The 15,966-nt window shown below is 40.5% G+C and overlaps 1 protein-coding gene across 16 annotated transcripts in view; it reads right to left on the bottom strand.

Annotated features, from left to right (window-relative positions):
* Positions 1-15,966, bottom strand: part of ST7 (suppression of tumorigenicity 7) — a 314,766-nt gene that overhangs the window by 241,981 nt on the left and 56,819 nt on the right. The window contains exon 1 of one of the 16 annotated variants that reach the window (XM_036328878.1): positions 15,758-15,809. The exons of the other annotated variants lie outside the window; for them this stretch is intronic. Coding sequence (XP_036184771.1) covers positions 15,758-15,794 — 37 coding nt within the window. The 5' untranslated portion in view covers positions 15,795-15,809. Of the gene's footprint in view, positions 1-15,757; positions 15,810-15,966 lie in introns of those variants that run through there. 16 annotated transcript variants of the gene reach the window in all.

Here is a 15,966-nt window from a genome sequence, read left to right on the forward strand (position 1 = left end):
GAAAGGAAAAAGGAAGGTATTAAATGCCCATCTCAGGGCTGTGTACTATGAAAGAATAATACATGATGAAGCCTAATAATGACAAGAGACAGGGTGGTCTAAGAAGCAGAATATTATAAACTATTCTTCAGAGTTGCTGTCATCACTCAAAAGATTGTGTTTCCTATTATCCTCACAAAACCTCTGACCTTGAGAAATGAAAATGTAATTAATACTTTAGAAAGTTAAGAAACACAGACTGGCATCTTTATCCTCAAGCAAAGCAGGCACTAATACTCAACTGCAATCTCTGCAACTATGAACAGAAATATTTGCTCTCTCTCAAGGATGCGGTGGTGTTATTTTACAAGGTTGGACTTTAAAAATTAATAGCACTAGCCCTGGCTGGTGTGGCTCCTTTGGTTGGAACATCATCCTGTGCACTGAAGAGTCATGGGTTCGATTCCCAGTCAGGGCACATACCCAGGTAGTGGGTTCGATCCCTGGTCAGGGTGCATGCGAGAGGCAACCAATCGATGTTTCTCTCTCACATCCATGTTTCTCTTTCCCTCTCCTTCCCTCTGGTTCTAAAACCAATTTTAAAAAATAATAAAAGCACTAATAAATCTAAAGAAATGAAATAACATTTATGGAATATTCTGAGGGAGTTCACTGAATAGCAATATTTATGTATTATGATGATGTACACAGTAACTTCCTCATCTTGGGAAGTGAGGTCAGGCTCCCTTTAGACTCCACTCATGACAAGCCTTCATTGGGTGAAGGCAATTAAATACAGAAAACTCTCTGGCCTCTGTGAGAGGTCCTGTTGATCGGGGAATACAAAGCACTTACCACCAAAGTAAAATATGTTGAATCGGGAAAATATTTCTTGACCTAAAAATTAATTTGTCTCAAATACATCACTTCTTCATGTAGAATGAAATATTATTAGGCCACAATGGAAAAATTGAAAAGGAATGGTCTCAATACCCCAGCAATACATATACACTTGCTTCATTTTTATCAACACTAATTTCAAACAACTAGAAGACAAAAGCATAAATAATTAATCTTTATTCCCCTGTTGGGAAGCTCAAGTCAAAATAAAAAATTACTAAAACTGCTGTAATCAGACATGAGAAATAGAGCTGGATAACAGCAATGTATTCCAAAGATAAATTATTAATAGCATGTGTTTTGTGATGCTTCAATAAACTCATTCTTGACTAACTGTTTATGGACTACTATGAAAATTCTAAAACAAAAGGGTAAACTGTTTTGTGTGTTGCAATAACTTCTTCCATCCCTAAACAGTTATACTGAAAATGTCAAGTAGAAAAAAATTATTTAACTCAAATAATTCATGAAAAGATATATACTGATTGGTACCGCTCTGCTAAAATATTATGTATTTAACGTAAATATCCTATAGATTATACTTAATTGAATGATTTTTTTCCTTGAAAAGAGAAAAAAATCAATTAGCAGATCACAGATTCAAAAGTAAAGAAGAAAAGTGTAAAAGCCTAGTAGGGTTTTAATAATTACTTTTGACCTTGGAAAAGGGAAGGCCTTTGTAAGCAAGACACTGGACAAAAGACAAACAAAAAATTATAAATCTGATTACATTAATATTAAAAATATCTGCATGAGAGACCTAGCTGGTTTGGCTCAGTGAATAGAGCGTCAGCCTGCAGACTGAAGGGTCCCAGGTTTGATTCCAGTCAAGAGCATGTACCTTCCCCTCTGAGATCAATAAAAATATATTTTAAAAATATATATCTTCATGAGAGAATGCAATAAAGACAAATGACAAAATATAAAGCAAAGATTAACCTTCTTAATATAAAATAAGCAATTATCTTACCTAATAATAGACAAACATGTAAATTGACCATACCTTCGCTACACTAACCAGCCAATCAGGAGAGTATGCAAATTAACCCAACAAAGATGGCGGTCAATTTGCATACATAGGCTCCAAGCAGCGGAGCGAAGACTGAAGGCGAGCCAGAGCAGTGAAGATGGAAGACTGAAGGCGGCTCCGGCCAGAGCAGTGAAGATGGAAGACGGAAGGCGGCTCCGGCCGAAGCGAAGGCCTGGGTCCCGGGTGCCAGAGGATAACTGGTGCCAGCAGCCAGGAGAAGGGACGGCCTATTGCACGAATCTCTTCGTGCAACAGGCCTCTAGTCTATTTAATAATAAAAGCATAATATGCTAATTAGACCAGACAGACGAACGACCTTCCAGACGACCTCCCGGATGACATTCCGGATGAAGCCAGGGCTGCGAGGGAAGCCCAGGTCCCAGGTGCCTGCTGGCAGCCAGAGGGAAGGTTGGGTCCCAGGTGTCAGAGGGAAGCCCGGGTCCCAGGTGCCAGAGGGAAGCTGGTGCCGGCAGCCAGGGGAAGGAAGGCCTACTCTTGCACGAATTTCGTGTGTGGGGCCTCAAGTAGATCAATAAAAGCAATTTTTATATATATTGGACAATGTTAAACCTCACTGATAATTAATGAAACAAAGTTAAATAAGATATTATTTTCACCCATCAGATGACAAAGATTTATAGTAATAATAGTAAAAACTTAATATTACCCTCATTTTATAGGTAAGGAAATTATATAATCTTCTCCATATCACAAAGCTAAGAAGTGATAAAATAGTCATTTTTCAAAGTTTGTTCATTCACAGCTCTGGTGAAAGTGAGATGCGCAGGTATTGTCATACATTATTGTTGATAATGTCTTATGGAAGACTCTTGAGGGAATATGTCCCATAACCTATGTCCATGGCCTCTGAAAGTACTACGTAATTTTTCCTGCTCATGAGACATCTTATCTGTCATTGAAAAATTAAGATATGCCAGTCTTGTGCTCCTTATAGAGATAGGCAACATATTTCTAAAACAGAAGAACTACACGCAGGCGTCATGTGCACTATATAAATATTGTGTTTCTATGTCCATCGGTATCCCAAATAAGGAAAAAGACAAGGTTGATGTCACACCGCCTTCCCTCCCATGTCAGAGTTGCACTGTCATCCCACAGGGACTGTGCTGCAGGACATGGGCACTCCAACTGCTGTCCCGCTCTCAACACTGCCAACGTAGCCACTGTGGCAATCAGAAAACAATGTTTGGCATTGTATTTAATAGGAACTAAAGAGAATGACACACTCTCTGATCTCTGTCTTAGTGTCTTGTATTTTCCACTTCATTCTGACTAACAATCAATGTACAATTTAGCCCAGACAGAGGCTCTAAAACAGAGTGCACAGCCTCTTTGGAGAGTAATCTGGCAATAACCATCAAATTTTTTAATTCATGAACATCCGCCCACACCACTTTCAGGAATTTACACTACAAATATACTTGTCACAACGCTTGTGCCAGAAACTGAATGTCTTTGTCCCCACTGAATTCATATATTGAATCCTAACCCCTAAGATGATGGTTTTGGAGGTGAGGTCTTTAGGAAGTGATTAGGTCAAAAGGGACGAGCCCTCATGGTTGGGATTAGTGCCTCTATAAAAGGGACCCCAGAGAGCTCCCTTGCATTTCTGCCATATGAGGACAGAGCAAGACAAGATCTATGAACCAGGAAGTGGGCCTCACAGAACACGAGCATGCCAGGACCTTGATCTTGGATCTTGATTTCCCAGCCTCCAGAACTGTCAGAAATAAATTTCTATTGTTCATAAGTTATCCAGTCTATGCTATTTTGTTATAGCAACCTGAGTGAACTAAGTCAACTTGTAATAGCCCAAACTGAACACAACCTAACAGTCCATCAATAAAGGACTATTTAAATAAATTATAGTAGTCATGTAAAGAAATACTATAAAGCTGTTTTTAAAAAAGAATGCAGCCTAGCCAGTGTGGCTCAATTGGTTGAGCATCATCCTGTGCACCAAAAGGTTGCTGGTTCGATTCCCGGTCAGAGCACAAACCCAGGTTGTGGGTTTGATCCCTGGTCAGGGCACCTAGGGAAGGTAACTGATCTCTCTCTCTCTCTCTCTCTCTCTCTCTCTCTCTCTCTCTCTCTCCCTCTCTCTCTCCCTCTCCCTCTTCCTCTCTCTCTCTTCCCCCTTCCTCTCTCTCAAATCAATTTAAAAAAAAAAATAGTCTCTACATCTCTTTTAAACATTTGATTTAAAAAGCAAAAAACCTCAAAGAATGTATAAGTTTTGGATAAAAAGCTCTCATTTATGTAAAATAAAAGGAGGAAAACTATACATGCATTTATTATGCAAGAATATTTCTGGAAGGTTACATATGGCCACCCACATTCCCTGGCTTATGGCGCTTCCTTCATCTTCAAAGCCAGCAACAGGAGGCTGAGTTCCTGTCACATCACACTACTTTGGTCTCTTCTCTGCCTCCCCCTTCCACATGTAAAGACCCTACACAATTCAGGATAATCTCTATATTTTAAGTCAGCTCATTATATATCTGATACCTTAACTCCCACTGCCATTTGATATAGCAAATCCAGTTTCCAGAGCTTAGGACATGGATATCTTTAGAGGCCATTATTCTGCTTATCATGAATATATGCAGGCAGTTTATGGAAAAGGGCTTTCTTATTTTTAAGTGAAAATATACTTTGCTAAAACTGTCTACTAGTATATGGCTATTTTAGAAAAAAAACGGAACATATGCATACAAATAGAAGGGGGATTAATGTATGAGGAAAGGGATCTTTTTAAAAGAAGATATACCTGAATATAGAGTAATAATGCAATGAGAAACAACATATAGGAAAACGTACGGAAAAGAAGGGTCATACCAGTTAGCATCAAGCATTAATCAAATTCTCCTAGTACCTACGACTTTGTGGCCTTCATTCTTTGTAATATTAATTCTGTAAAAGTATCCATACCACTGTCTTACAGCTCTGGCTAATTAGTGACCTGCAACATGAATCCTTGGTACATAAACATCTCTGGGTTTCCCTGGAGGAGCAAACAGAATACTCCAGCTTGCTCACCTACTAAAATTACACTCTCAGTGTAGAAAAAAATGAATACACAGTAAAAATTCAATCCTGTATTTCAGGACAACAGATTTCTACATCCTTTAAATGTAAGTCAGCTAACACACTTGCACACACATTACCTAAGCTTTCTTACTCATGTACAGAGCCCTCATACGACAAAGCAGATATATAGTCCCTGAACTGTTTCCCAAAGAACATTCCAAAATGCCTCTTCTACTGAAGGTAACTAATTCAATCTAAAGAAAAGGGAAGGGTGGGTAGATACTGGAGGGAGGGAGGAAGGGAGGCAAAAGATAAAGGTTTGATGGTGTGTGTGTGTGTGTGTGTGTATGTATGTAATTCCATAAACTAAGTTCTATAAAATGAAACTAGAGAAAAATATTCCTCAAGACACTAGATTAATTCACAGTTAATTTTAGATCCTTTTGGCAATTATATTATTGTAAAGACTATATTAAAAATAAATATAAAAGTCTAAATATATTAGCAACTTTTCCTATCAATGATGGTTTCCCAAAAGGAACTAGCACCTATCAACACTCCATAGAGACAAACAGGTACACCCAGGTCCATTGGTAAAGAAATTAACTAGAGCCTGTCCGGCACGGCTTAGTAGTTGAGCATCAACCTAGGAACCAGGAGGTCATGGTTCAATTCCTGGTCAGGGCACATGCCCAGGTTGTGGGCTTGATCCCCAGTAGGGGGCATGCAGGAAGCAGCCAATCAATGACTCTTATCATTGATGTTTCTTTCTATCTATCTATCTATCTATCTATCTATAAAAAATATATTTTTAAATGGGGGGGGGGGACGAGGACACATTTGTAATACCTTAACTAATAAAAAAAAAAGAAAAATATATTTTTAAAAAGAAATGAACTAGAACAGCATATTAAGACTCCAGTCTTTAAAGTTAAGTTTACCTAAGACCATCCCCTAGACCAGTGATGGCGGACCTATGACACGCATGTCAGAGGTGACACGCAAACTCATTTTTTTTGTTGATTTTTCTTTGTTAAATGGCATTTAAATATATAAAATAAATATCAAAAATATAAGTCTTTGTTTTACTATGGTTGCAAATATAAAAAAATTTCTATATGTGATACGGCACCAGAGTTAAGTTAGAGTTTTTTAAAATGCTGACACGCCGAGCTCAAAAGGTTCGCTATCACTGCTCTAGACACATATTTTGAAATGACCTGCTCAGTTTAAATGTGCCACCCAGAAGGGGGATTTATAATGCAGAGAGTAAATATATACTTACTCACCAACTGGCCCTGTCTGAATTTCTTACAATTAACTGTTTTTCATGTGTAAGGATGTTATTGATGAACCTTCTTGGGCTCTTCTAGCTCCCATGACAGATTATTTGGGACCACTGTGTCCAAGATGTGCAAGAAGTTGGCTGGGCTAGGCAATGAGGTCTGTAAGTATAAAAAGGTGGGCCAAATGGCCCAAACTGAGCTTCTGCCAGACTCAACAGGATCAGAGCCTAACCGGAAGTCCTAACTGCCCCCTGAGACCTGCTCAGGTGCAGAGTTGGAGGAGGGATTAATCTCAACCACCTTTCTTTTGCACAAAAAAAACCATAAATTAAAAAACTAAAATTAAAAGCATTCTTCCATGACCTTGTAACTTCTGAGTTTCCAAAAAGATTTTTTTAAATATATACCAAAGAAGTACAACTTCTCAGGGTAAACTGCCAATACAAACCAAGTATTTCAGATTATTTTCATGCCTTCTCCAAATCTATTTCTAGAAATTTATTCTAAGGATAAAAGCATGGCAGTGTGCAAAGAAAACCACAAGAATATTTATCACATCTATTTATAGGAGAAAAAAATGGGGGGAGGGAAACATTAGTAAAGGATTAGTTAAATATGTTTCAACCTACAACATAATACTCTGTGGCTGTTAAATTCAGAATTGTGACAAAATATTTATGAAATATTGCTAAATTTTAAGAAATCAAATTGTAAAGTATTATCTACAAATTACATATCACTCAAAGAGTATTTTATGTTAAGAATCATTAAGAAAAGTTATCACCAGGTGGGAGGACTTGGGATATTATTAATAATCATAAAACCTCCCATTTATTGAGTAGGGCACTCTAAAGAAAGAGCTGGAGATGATCACTAGATTTTGTATAAACACACACACACACAAACACACACACACACACACCCATACATCTTTGTATGGTGTAAATCTTCCAGTACACTGTCTGTCCTACAAGTGCTCAAAATACATTTATACTTGTATAACTACATATTCAACATTTACTGTATGTGGAGCACTGTTTTAAGCCATTTACATATACCATCTCATCAACCCTTTGTCCTCAATTGAAAGATTACAAAATTACCAAAGATCATTTGCCCAATAAAAGGCAGAACCAACATTTAATCCCAAATCTTTCTGGCTCCAAAGCACAGAAACTTCGACTTCTTCTCCCTCCCTTTTTCCATTATTTGTATTATTCAAGATTTCTACAATGAAAATGAACTCTGGTATGTTGAGGAAACAATAGATTATTTTAGATGTATACAAAAAGGTTTGAAATAGTTTGTGTTTTAAAAATAGCTCTCAACCTAGCCTTGAGAAATAAAAATGTCATCAGATATCAATCAATACCCACCAGAGCTATTGATTGGGAGGGGGGGGGAGATTAACCAAAGGACTTATATGCATACTAGAGGCCCGATGCACAAAATTCATGCAAGAGTAGGCCCTCGTGGCCACGCCTGCCTCACAGCCCTGCCCCCCACCCACTGGTCATTCCAGAAGGTCATTCCAGAAGGTCTTTCTGGAAGGTCGTTCTGCCATCCAGAATTTACATCAATTAGCATATTAGCTCTTTATTATATAGGATATGCATTACACGTGGACACAGACAATGGTGCAGTGAAGGCCTGGAGAAGGAACAGGAATGAGGAGGAGGAGGGTACTGGGGGGGGGGGGGGGATGGACATCTGTAATACTTTCAATAATAAAGATAAATTAGAAATAAATTAACATTTTAATAAAATGGACAAAAAACATTTGAAAGAAAATATAAGGGAAAAATTTTTGTGACTTTAGGGTAGGCAAAAATTTTTTACATAGGACACAAGAAATTGAAAAACAATTCAACATTCAACATCATAAAGAAAATGAAAAGCTACAAACCGTAAGAAAATATTGTCAATAGAGATACCTAAGAAAGGACATATCAAAATATATAAAGAACTCTCAAAATTCAATAATGAGACAAACCATCCAATTTTTAAAATGGGCAAAGTATCTGAACAGACACTTCATCAATGAAGATATACTGATGACTAAGAGCGCATGAAAAGATGTTCAACACCTTTTTTTATTTTTTAGGGCATGGTGTAATTGTATTTTGAAAATTATAATCTGTAAGAATACAAAATAAATAAATATTGGAAGCTCAAATATCTAAAAAGCTCAAAAAATGTGAGTATGATGTTCTTTGGATTCAAATGTTGACAGTAAGAAAGTGCATCTATGGCAGTCCATCTGCCTTAACCCTTATACTGTTATTCATCCCTTTTATTTTCAATTATAGTTTACATCTTCAACATCTTTGGAATAAGGAAAATATGAGTTAAAATCATAATATACAAATACATAACCAGTAAATTATCTAAAGTTAAAAAGACTGACAATACCAAGTGTTGCCAGGGATATAAAACTATTGACTCATATATTGCTGATGGGAATATAAAAACGTTTAACCATTTTGGAAAACAGTTTGGCAGTTAGTTTCTCAAAAATTGCATTTCTAGGTCTTTAACCAAGAGAAGTGAAAACATATGTCCATACAGAGAATTATACGTAAATAAATATAGCAGCTTTAAACTGAAAATAGGAAACAACGCAACCTAAATGGGCAAATAACATCAATTATGGTATTTCTACTACTCAGTAATAAAAAGAACTGAACTACCAACAGACACCACAACATGGCTAAAAACATGCCGAACAAAAGAAATCATACACAAAAGTAGTATACATTGTATGATCCTGATACTATTATAATAACTTGGGTTATTACTTAACAGGAAAGGAGTTAAGGGAAGAATAGATAATACAGGCATGCCATTTATACAGCTTTGCCAGGAAACTGCAGTTAACATTCTCCAGGTCTATTCAGCAGATGGCTGGGGGAAGGGACTGGACAATGGATGCGTGCCCAGTAAGGTCTGGGTGCCGTGGGAAGGTGCCTGTCAGTCACACCTGGGAACAAGTCAGTGGCCGCAATAGGCATGGCCACTCCAAGGACACGAAACTTGAATATTTAAACTCCTGGACAAAGGAGCACTCAGCGCGCTCTGGCTGCTTGCGCCTGACTCCTGTTGCAGGCGGTGTGCTCCCCGGTACCCACACAATGGATTGATGGACTGAACTGAGCCTGATGCTACCCTGGACTCAGCTCCACCATGGGATGAAGACTCTGGACACTGGCCCTGCTTTTGGCTCTGCTGGTCTCCCAGCTGTACCTTTTCCAGGACTGGGTAAGGGGCATGGGACTTCACAATCTGAGAAATATATTTCCACACTGATAAAAACCATTCATTCTCCCATGTGAGTCTTAGGAAATTCTTTTTCTGAAGATATTGCAAGAGCCACCCCACTCCCACTAGTGTTGGGGAAATTGAACCCACTAATTTCTCCGGCAACAATCCCATTTACATAAAATTCTAGAGACATGGAGATTGACTGCAAAATGGCATAAGAAAACTTTTTTGGGATGATGGAAATGTTCTATTGAGTGTAATGATAATGATGGTTATACACATGCATACATTTGCCAAAATTCATGAAACTATATCTTTCAAATGGATATATTTATCATACCTAAATTGTCCTTTAATAAAATTTTTTAAAAAGAAAAATGGTTTTTCTTGTCATAATTGCGTATTATACAACCAATTACAATGAAAGCAAATTTTTTCTTTGAGTCATGGGCACTGGTGTCAAAAATAATCTTATCTATACTGCTTTAACTAAATAAAAACATATAGTTTTAATATTATTACCCTCTCTGTTCTTCCTCTATCACTGCCACAATCCCAAATCCAGTGAACTTTAAATTTCTTGAAAGTGTTTTCTTCTCTTATCTCTTATCACATGCTACTCCTCTGCATTCAATAAGTACTTGTGAAACAGAATCAAACAGGTCTCCAATCCTGTTTTACTTTTGTCACCTACTGTTATTCTGAGAACAGACTAGAATTAAAGCCTTCATCTGATGTTCTAGGATTTTAATTTTCTTATGTGGACAAAAAAGTGCTACATAATAAACCTGACAAGTTCAGGGGAGGCCTGAATGGCAGGGCCTTACAAACTCAGAGACCAAAAGTAACCACATAGGATGGTCTGAAATTAAAACTTTCTAACTAAAATTAGTTCATGGCTGGCAGTCAGGTCCTAGGCTAGAATCTTCCCTAAAAAGGTCAATCTTTACCTTCATTGAGCCTATTGTTTTGCATCTAATATAACACACCTTTGGAATGGCACAGAACGGAGACCACAAATCCTCTCATTGTTATTGTTATGTTAATTATTGACTGTTAACTATCCTTATACGCACAAATATAAAAGATAAAAGATGTCTATCAGTTTTATTTATTTTTATTTTTTTATTGATTTTTAGAGATAGAAACATTGATGAGAGAAACACCATTTGTCAACTGCCTCCTGCACACACACCCCCTACTCAGGATCAAGCCTACAACCAGGGTGGTGATGCTCAACTCTGAGCCACACCAGCCAGGCTATCAGTTTTAGTTTTTATCCAATCCCAGAGATCATCCCCTCCCCCCACCACCCATTATCCCCCTTTGCTTTCTCCTAGCTCCCTAATCTATCACCAATAAATTTCATGTAATTCCCTTCTGTCTTGCCCTTTGATTCTAATGTATAAAGTAAGTAGTAAAACTGCCAGTTTCCAGAGCATTTTCTCAATCCGTTGAGATTTTGCTTCCCAGCAATTGTCATCAGTTTGGTTCAAATAAACTCATAAAAATTCTTACAAGTTTCAAACAAAATATTACATAGCAGCCCAATATATAGACATATATTTATAAGTTCAAATTTATAACATTTAATAATAAAGTCAACTAATGAGGACATAAGTGCATGTATCAGTAGTACTAAATATATCAAAATAGTTACTTTTAATGTGAATGTATCGGCTGTTCTTTGTTTTAGTTTCTTAGTAATTAAAAATGAAATTGAAATCAAATATTAAGAGCAAACATCAGCAAACTAAGGCCCATGGGTCAAAAGCCTACCTACCACCTGGTTTTGTATGATCCTTGATCTAAGATTTTTTTTTTCACATTTTCAAATGGTTGGAAAAAAGAATATTTTTGATATGTGAAAATTATATAAAATTCAAGTTTCTCTGTGTCCATAAATAAAGTTTTATTGGAACACAGCCACACTCATTTGTCTTTGGCTGCTTTTGTGCTATAATAGCAGAGTTGAGTAGTTATAAAAATAACTGTATGGTCCACAAGTCTAAAATATTCACCATCTGGCCCTTTACAGAAAAAGTTTACAGACCCCGGATCTAGAGAATACATACAACACCAACTTCATGAAATAGAATTTGGAAACCACTTAGAGCAAACTGTAATTTTTAAATGGCCACTACAATATTTTCTATCCTACTTGTTCTACAATGTAGCCTTACTACTCCCTCATCAAAAGGCACCTAATTCTCTTCCCTTTGAATCCGGAATCAGCTTAGGAACTAGCTTGGCCTTTATAACATGGTGGCAGTGACTTCTGAGACTTCCAAGACTAGGTCATAAGAAATCTTGCAGCTTCCTCCTAGGACTCTTGTAATGATCAGTGGGATGCCTCTTCTGAGAATCAAGCACCATGCTGTCAGAAGCTTGAACCTCATAGAGCAGCCAAATACAGGCATTCCTGCCCACAATCCGAGCTGAGTCCCAATAGTCAACCTCAACTAATATCCCTGTGAGAGAGTTATCCTGGACCTCCAGCTCAGGTGGCATCTGGATGACAGAAGCCACAACAAAATCTGACTGCAACTGCATTGAAATCTCTACGTGAGAACCACCAGTGGGTCCAGTCAACCCACAGAACCGGGAAATCCTCCTATATAATAAAAGGCTAATATGCAAATAGACCAAATGGCAGAATGACTGGTTGCTATGATGCGCACTGACCACCAGGGGGCAGACACTCAACGCAGGAGCTGCCCCCTGGTGGTCAATGCGCTCCCACAGGGGGAGCGCCGCTCAGCCAGAAGCTGGGCTCACAGCTGGCAAGCACAACGGCGGTGCGGGGTAGCCTCTCCTGCCTCTGTGGCAGTGCTAAAGATGTCCAACTGTCAGCTTAGGCCCACTCCCCGCAGGGGACATCCCCCGAGGGCTCCCAGGCTGCAAGAGGGTGCAGGCGGGGCTGAGGGACCCCCCCCCCCCAGTGCACGAATTTCGTGCACTGGGCCTCTAGTCCTATCTAATAATAGACAAACATGGTAATTAACCGTAACTTCACTACCCTGTCCACTGGCTAATCGGGGCGATATGGAAATTAACCACCAACAAAGATGGCGGCTAATTTGCATACGTAGGCTCAATGATGGGAGGCGAAAGGGGAAGGACGGAAGAACGGTGATCGGAAACCCAGGTGGCAGGCAAGAGCCGGGTGGCAAGGTAAAGGCACTTTGCCCTGCTCCCCGCCCTGGATCCAAGAACCCGGGCAAAGGCCCGCCCCCCCCAGCTGGTGATCAGAGAAGCTGGGCGGGGCAGAGAAGAGGCCACCAGTGTCTGCCTCTTCCCTGCCCCCCACCCCGGTGGTGATTGGTGACCCCTCGAGGCAGGGAGGGACCCAGAACACGCGGAAGCCAGGTCTTTTTTTTTTTTTTTTTTTTTTTTAGATTGTGTGATTATTTATTACAAATAAACAGTGGTTTCACATCTGGCAAAAACGGGTCCTCTTTTTACATGTGTGTGCAGGTTCTGATGTACAAGAAAGGGTCATGTGCTTAGTTCATCCATGCAAAGCTCACAGGTACATCACTAAATACTTTAAAAATAGAATGATCTCTTTGAAACAATCTGTTTAGATTCAGGATTAGTAAAACAGTATGGAACTAATGAAATACAGTGATAGGAATTAGGAAGTGTGACACTGATGGTTCTGGGCATGTGAAGGGTGAGGGACATAAGGGTATACATGGCCTTCCCTTCAGTTCTGCTGGAGAGATGAGCTCCGAGGGCCCAAGCTGCTCCATGCCCAGAGGAGGTGGGTGTGGTCAGTGGCTCTGTTTCAGAACTTCCTGCCAAGCAGAGAGCTTACCCGACCCACAGGAACCTTTTTACTCCAGAAAACAGAAACAGCCAGTTCCCAATGGGCATGGGAAAACCAGTGTCCCCTCCTGTGCACGGTGTCCTGATGGGGTGATGGGGGAGGTGGGCGAGGGGAGCAGTGCAGAGTTGTTAGGCAGCTGGAGTGGGAGTGGAAAGGCCATGGAATGTCCACAGTCCTGGCTGTGCCCACAGCCTGGGCAGCTCCTCCAGGCCCTGGCTGAGGGATTAGGGCTGATTCTCTCGGGAAGGGAATATTCCATGGGTGGAAGATTTACAGGCTCAGGGCCGTGTGTTAGTTTGGGGCAAATCCCTCAACATTCCTGCTGCCAAGCCCTCAAAGGAATGAGGCAGAGGTACCCCTCACCCCCAAGACCCCTTCGTGGACTTTTTAGCATCTACGCGATTTTTAATCCCTTCAGGGAGACTTTCTATCCTGCAGTCCCATCCCACCCCACTGTTGCTGTTTGTCTGCCAGCTGGGTCGAGCATCAAGGGGAAGGGGGGTTTATACTTACTGAAAGACTACTGATCCTATCGGGAAACCAACCTGTTTACTGTACTGTTGTAAATATCATACCCTTTATATCCAGTATATTGGCTTCTTTTAAATAAAGTGAAATGTCTTAGAAAGAAAAAAAAAGGCAAGGCAGGGCAGGACCCAGAAGACTCATATGGGGAGTGCCACTCAGCCAGAAGCTGGCTCATAGTTGGCCAGTGCAGTGGTGGTGGCAGGAGCCTCTCCCACCTCCGTGGCAGCACTAAGAATATCCAACTAATGGTTTAGACCTGATCCGTTGGGGGCCTAAGCCTTTAGTTGGACATCCCCTGAGGGCTCCTTGGCTGCCAGAAGGATGTCTGACTGCAAGCTGAGGCCTGATCCCCCTGGGAGTGGGCCTAAGTCAACAGGTGGACATCCCCCAAGGGGTCCTGGACTGTGACTAGGCACAGGCCAGGCTGAGGGACACCCTCCCCCCCCCCCCCCCCCCCGCTGAGTGCACAAATTTTTGTGCACCGGGCCTCTAGTATATAATAAAAACCTAATATGCTAAATGTCCAGTTGTCCAATTGGCTGTTCAACCAATCAAAGCGTAATATGCTAATGATATGCTAAGGCCGTTCAACTGCTCACTATGACATGCACTGACCACCAGAGGGCAGACAGTCAACTGGTCGACCAGTCACTATGACATGCACTGACGAGTAGGGGAAAGACACTCTGACCAGTAGGTTAGCTTGCTGCTGGGGTCCAGCCCATCGGGTCTGAGCGAGACAGGCCAGACATGCCCTGGAACCCTCCCCTGGTCCCTCCTCCCCGTCCCTCCCCCTGGCTGGCAGGTCCTGATCACCCGATTGGGGCCAGGCCCTGGGCTGGGACAGGGAACCAGGGATGGGTGGCAGCGGATGTGGGCTGCGAGGGAAGGAGGATGGGGGGAGGCAGGGAGGCAGGGAACCACGCAGTGGTGGTACGTGGGCAGTGAGGGAAGGAAGAGACAGGGAGGCGGAGAGGCGAAGGGGCAGGGAACCATGTGCCGCCACCGCGGTGAGGGAAGGAGGAGGCGGGAAGGTGGTGAGGCAGGGAACTTGATCAGCCCTGATCACCGGCCAGGCCTAGGAACCCCACCTGTGCACAAATTTCATGCATCGGGCCTCTAGTATAGTAATAATAAACACTTACTTAAACCTCTATGTTTTGGGGTGGATAGTTATATAGCAACAGATAACTAAAACACCATTATACTAAAATTAATCTAAGAATATTTCAGATACAAAATACAAACTTCTGAGTCAAGCCCAGGCTTGGACTATCCATGCATATCACCAAACCAAACCCTACCAAAGCCTCCTGCTAACCTAGGTATTCTAGAAGCAGCCAATTATGAAAGAAGTGATAAATAATACTCTAATGCAGTGGTCGGCAAACTGAGGCTCACGAGCCACATGCGGCTCTTTGGCCCCTTGAGTGTGGCTCTTCCACAAAATACCACGTGCGGTCCCGCACGTACAGTGCGATTGAAACTTCATGGCCCATGCGCAGAAGTCGATTTTCGGCCTGGGCGAGTCTATTTTGAAGAAGTACTGTGATATTTGGCTCTGTTGACTAATGAGTTTGTTGACCACTGCTCTAATGGAATCACTGTGATTTTCTAATCTATATGCATTCCAATCAGGCTCACTCTGCACCAAAATAGGCTCATAAACCTAAATCTTAACACTCAGAAATTCTCACAGAGCAATGGAAAATAATTTTTCCAATTCCTAAAAGATAAGTGAAAAAACAATTCTCACTTTTTATGCTATAAATAAACTGGTGATTAAAATACCTCATTATTTTTACTTAATAATCTTAGGAAATGATGAACTTAGATGAAACATAGCCAACTTATCAGTATGTAGCAAAGTATCAGTTTATAGCAGTTTACCTCTAACACATTTGGACTTGGTAATAAAAATCCACATGCAATTGTGTTTGTGTCACCTGCTCCTGCTCCAAAGGGTGTCAGGTTATAGTTATTCACTGAAAAGTGCCTGGAAAATTTAATTGAACTCAATATTAATCTCCCATAAAGTCCATGCATCATACTACCTTAAGCCACAGCAGTTTCAAATTTGAGAAAAATGAGTGTTTAGT

This window comes from Myotis myotis, unplaced genomic scaffold, assembly GCF_014108235.1.
Source record: "Myotis myotis isolate mMyoMyo1 unplaced genomic scaffold, mMyoMyo1.p scaffold_m19_p_11, whole genome shotgun sequence".
NCBI classification, from domain to species: domain Eukaryota; kingdom Metazoa; phylum Chordata; class Mammalia; order Chiroptera; family Vespertilionidae; genus Myotis; species Myotis myotis.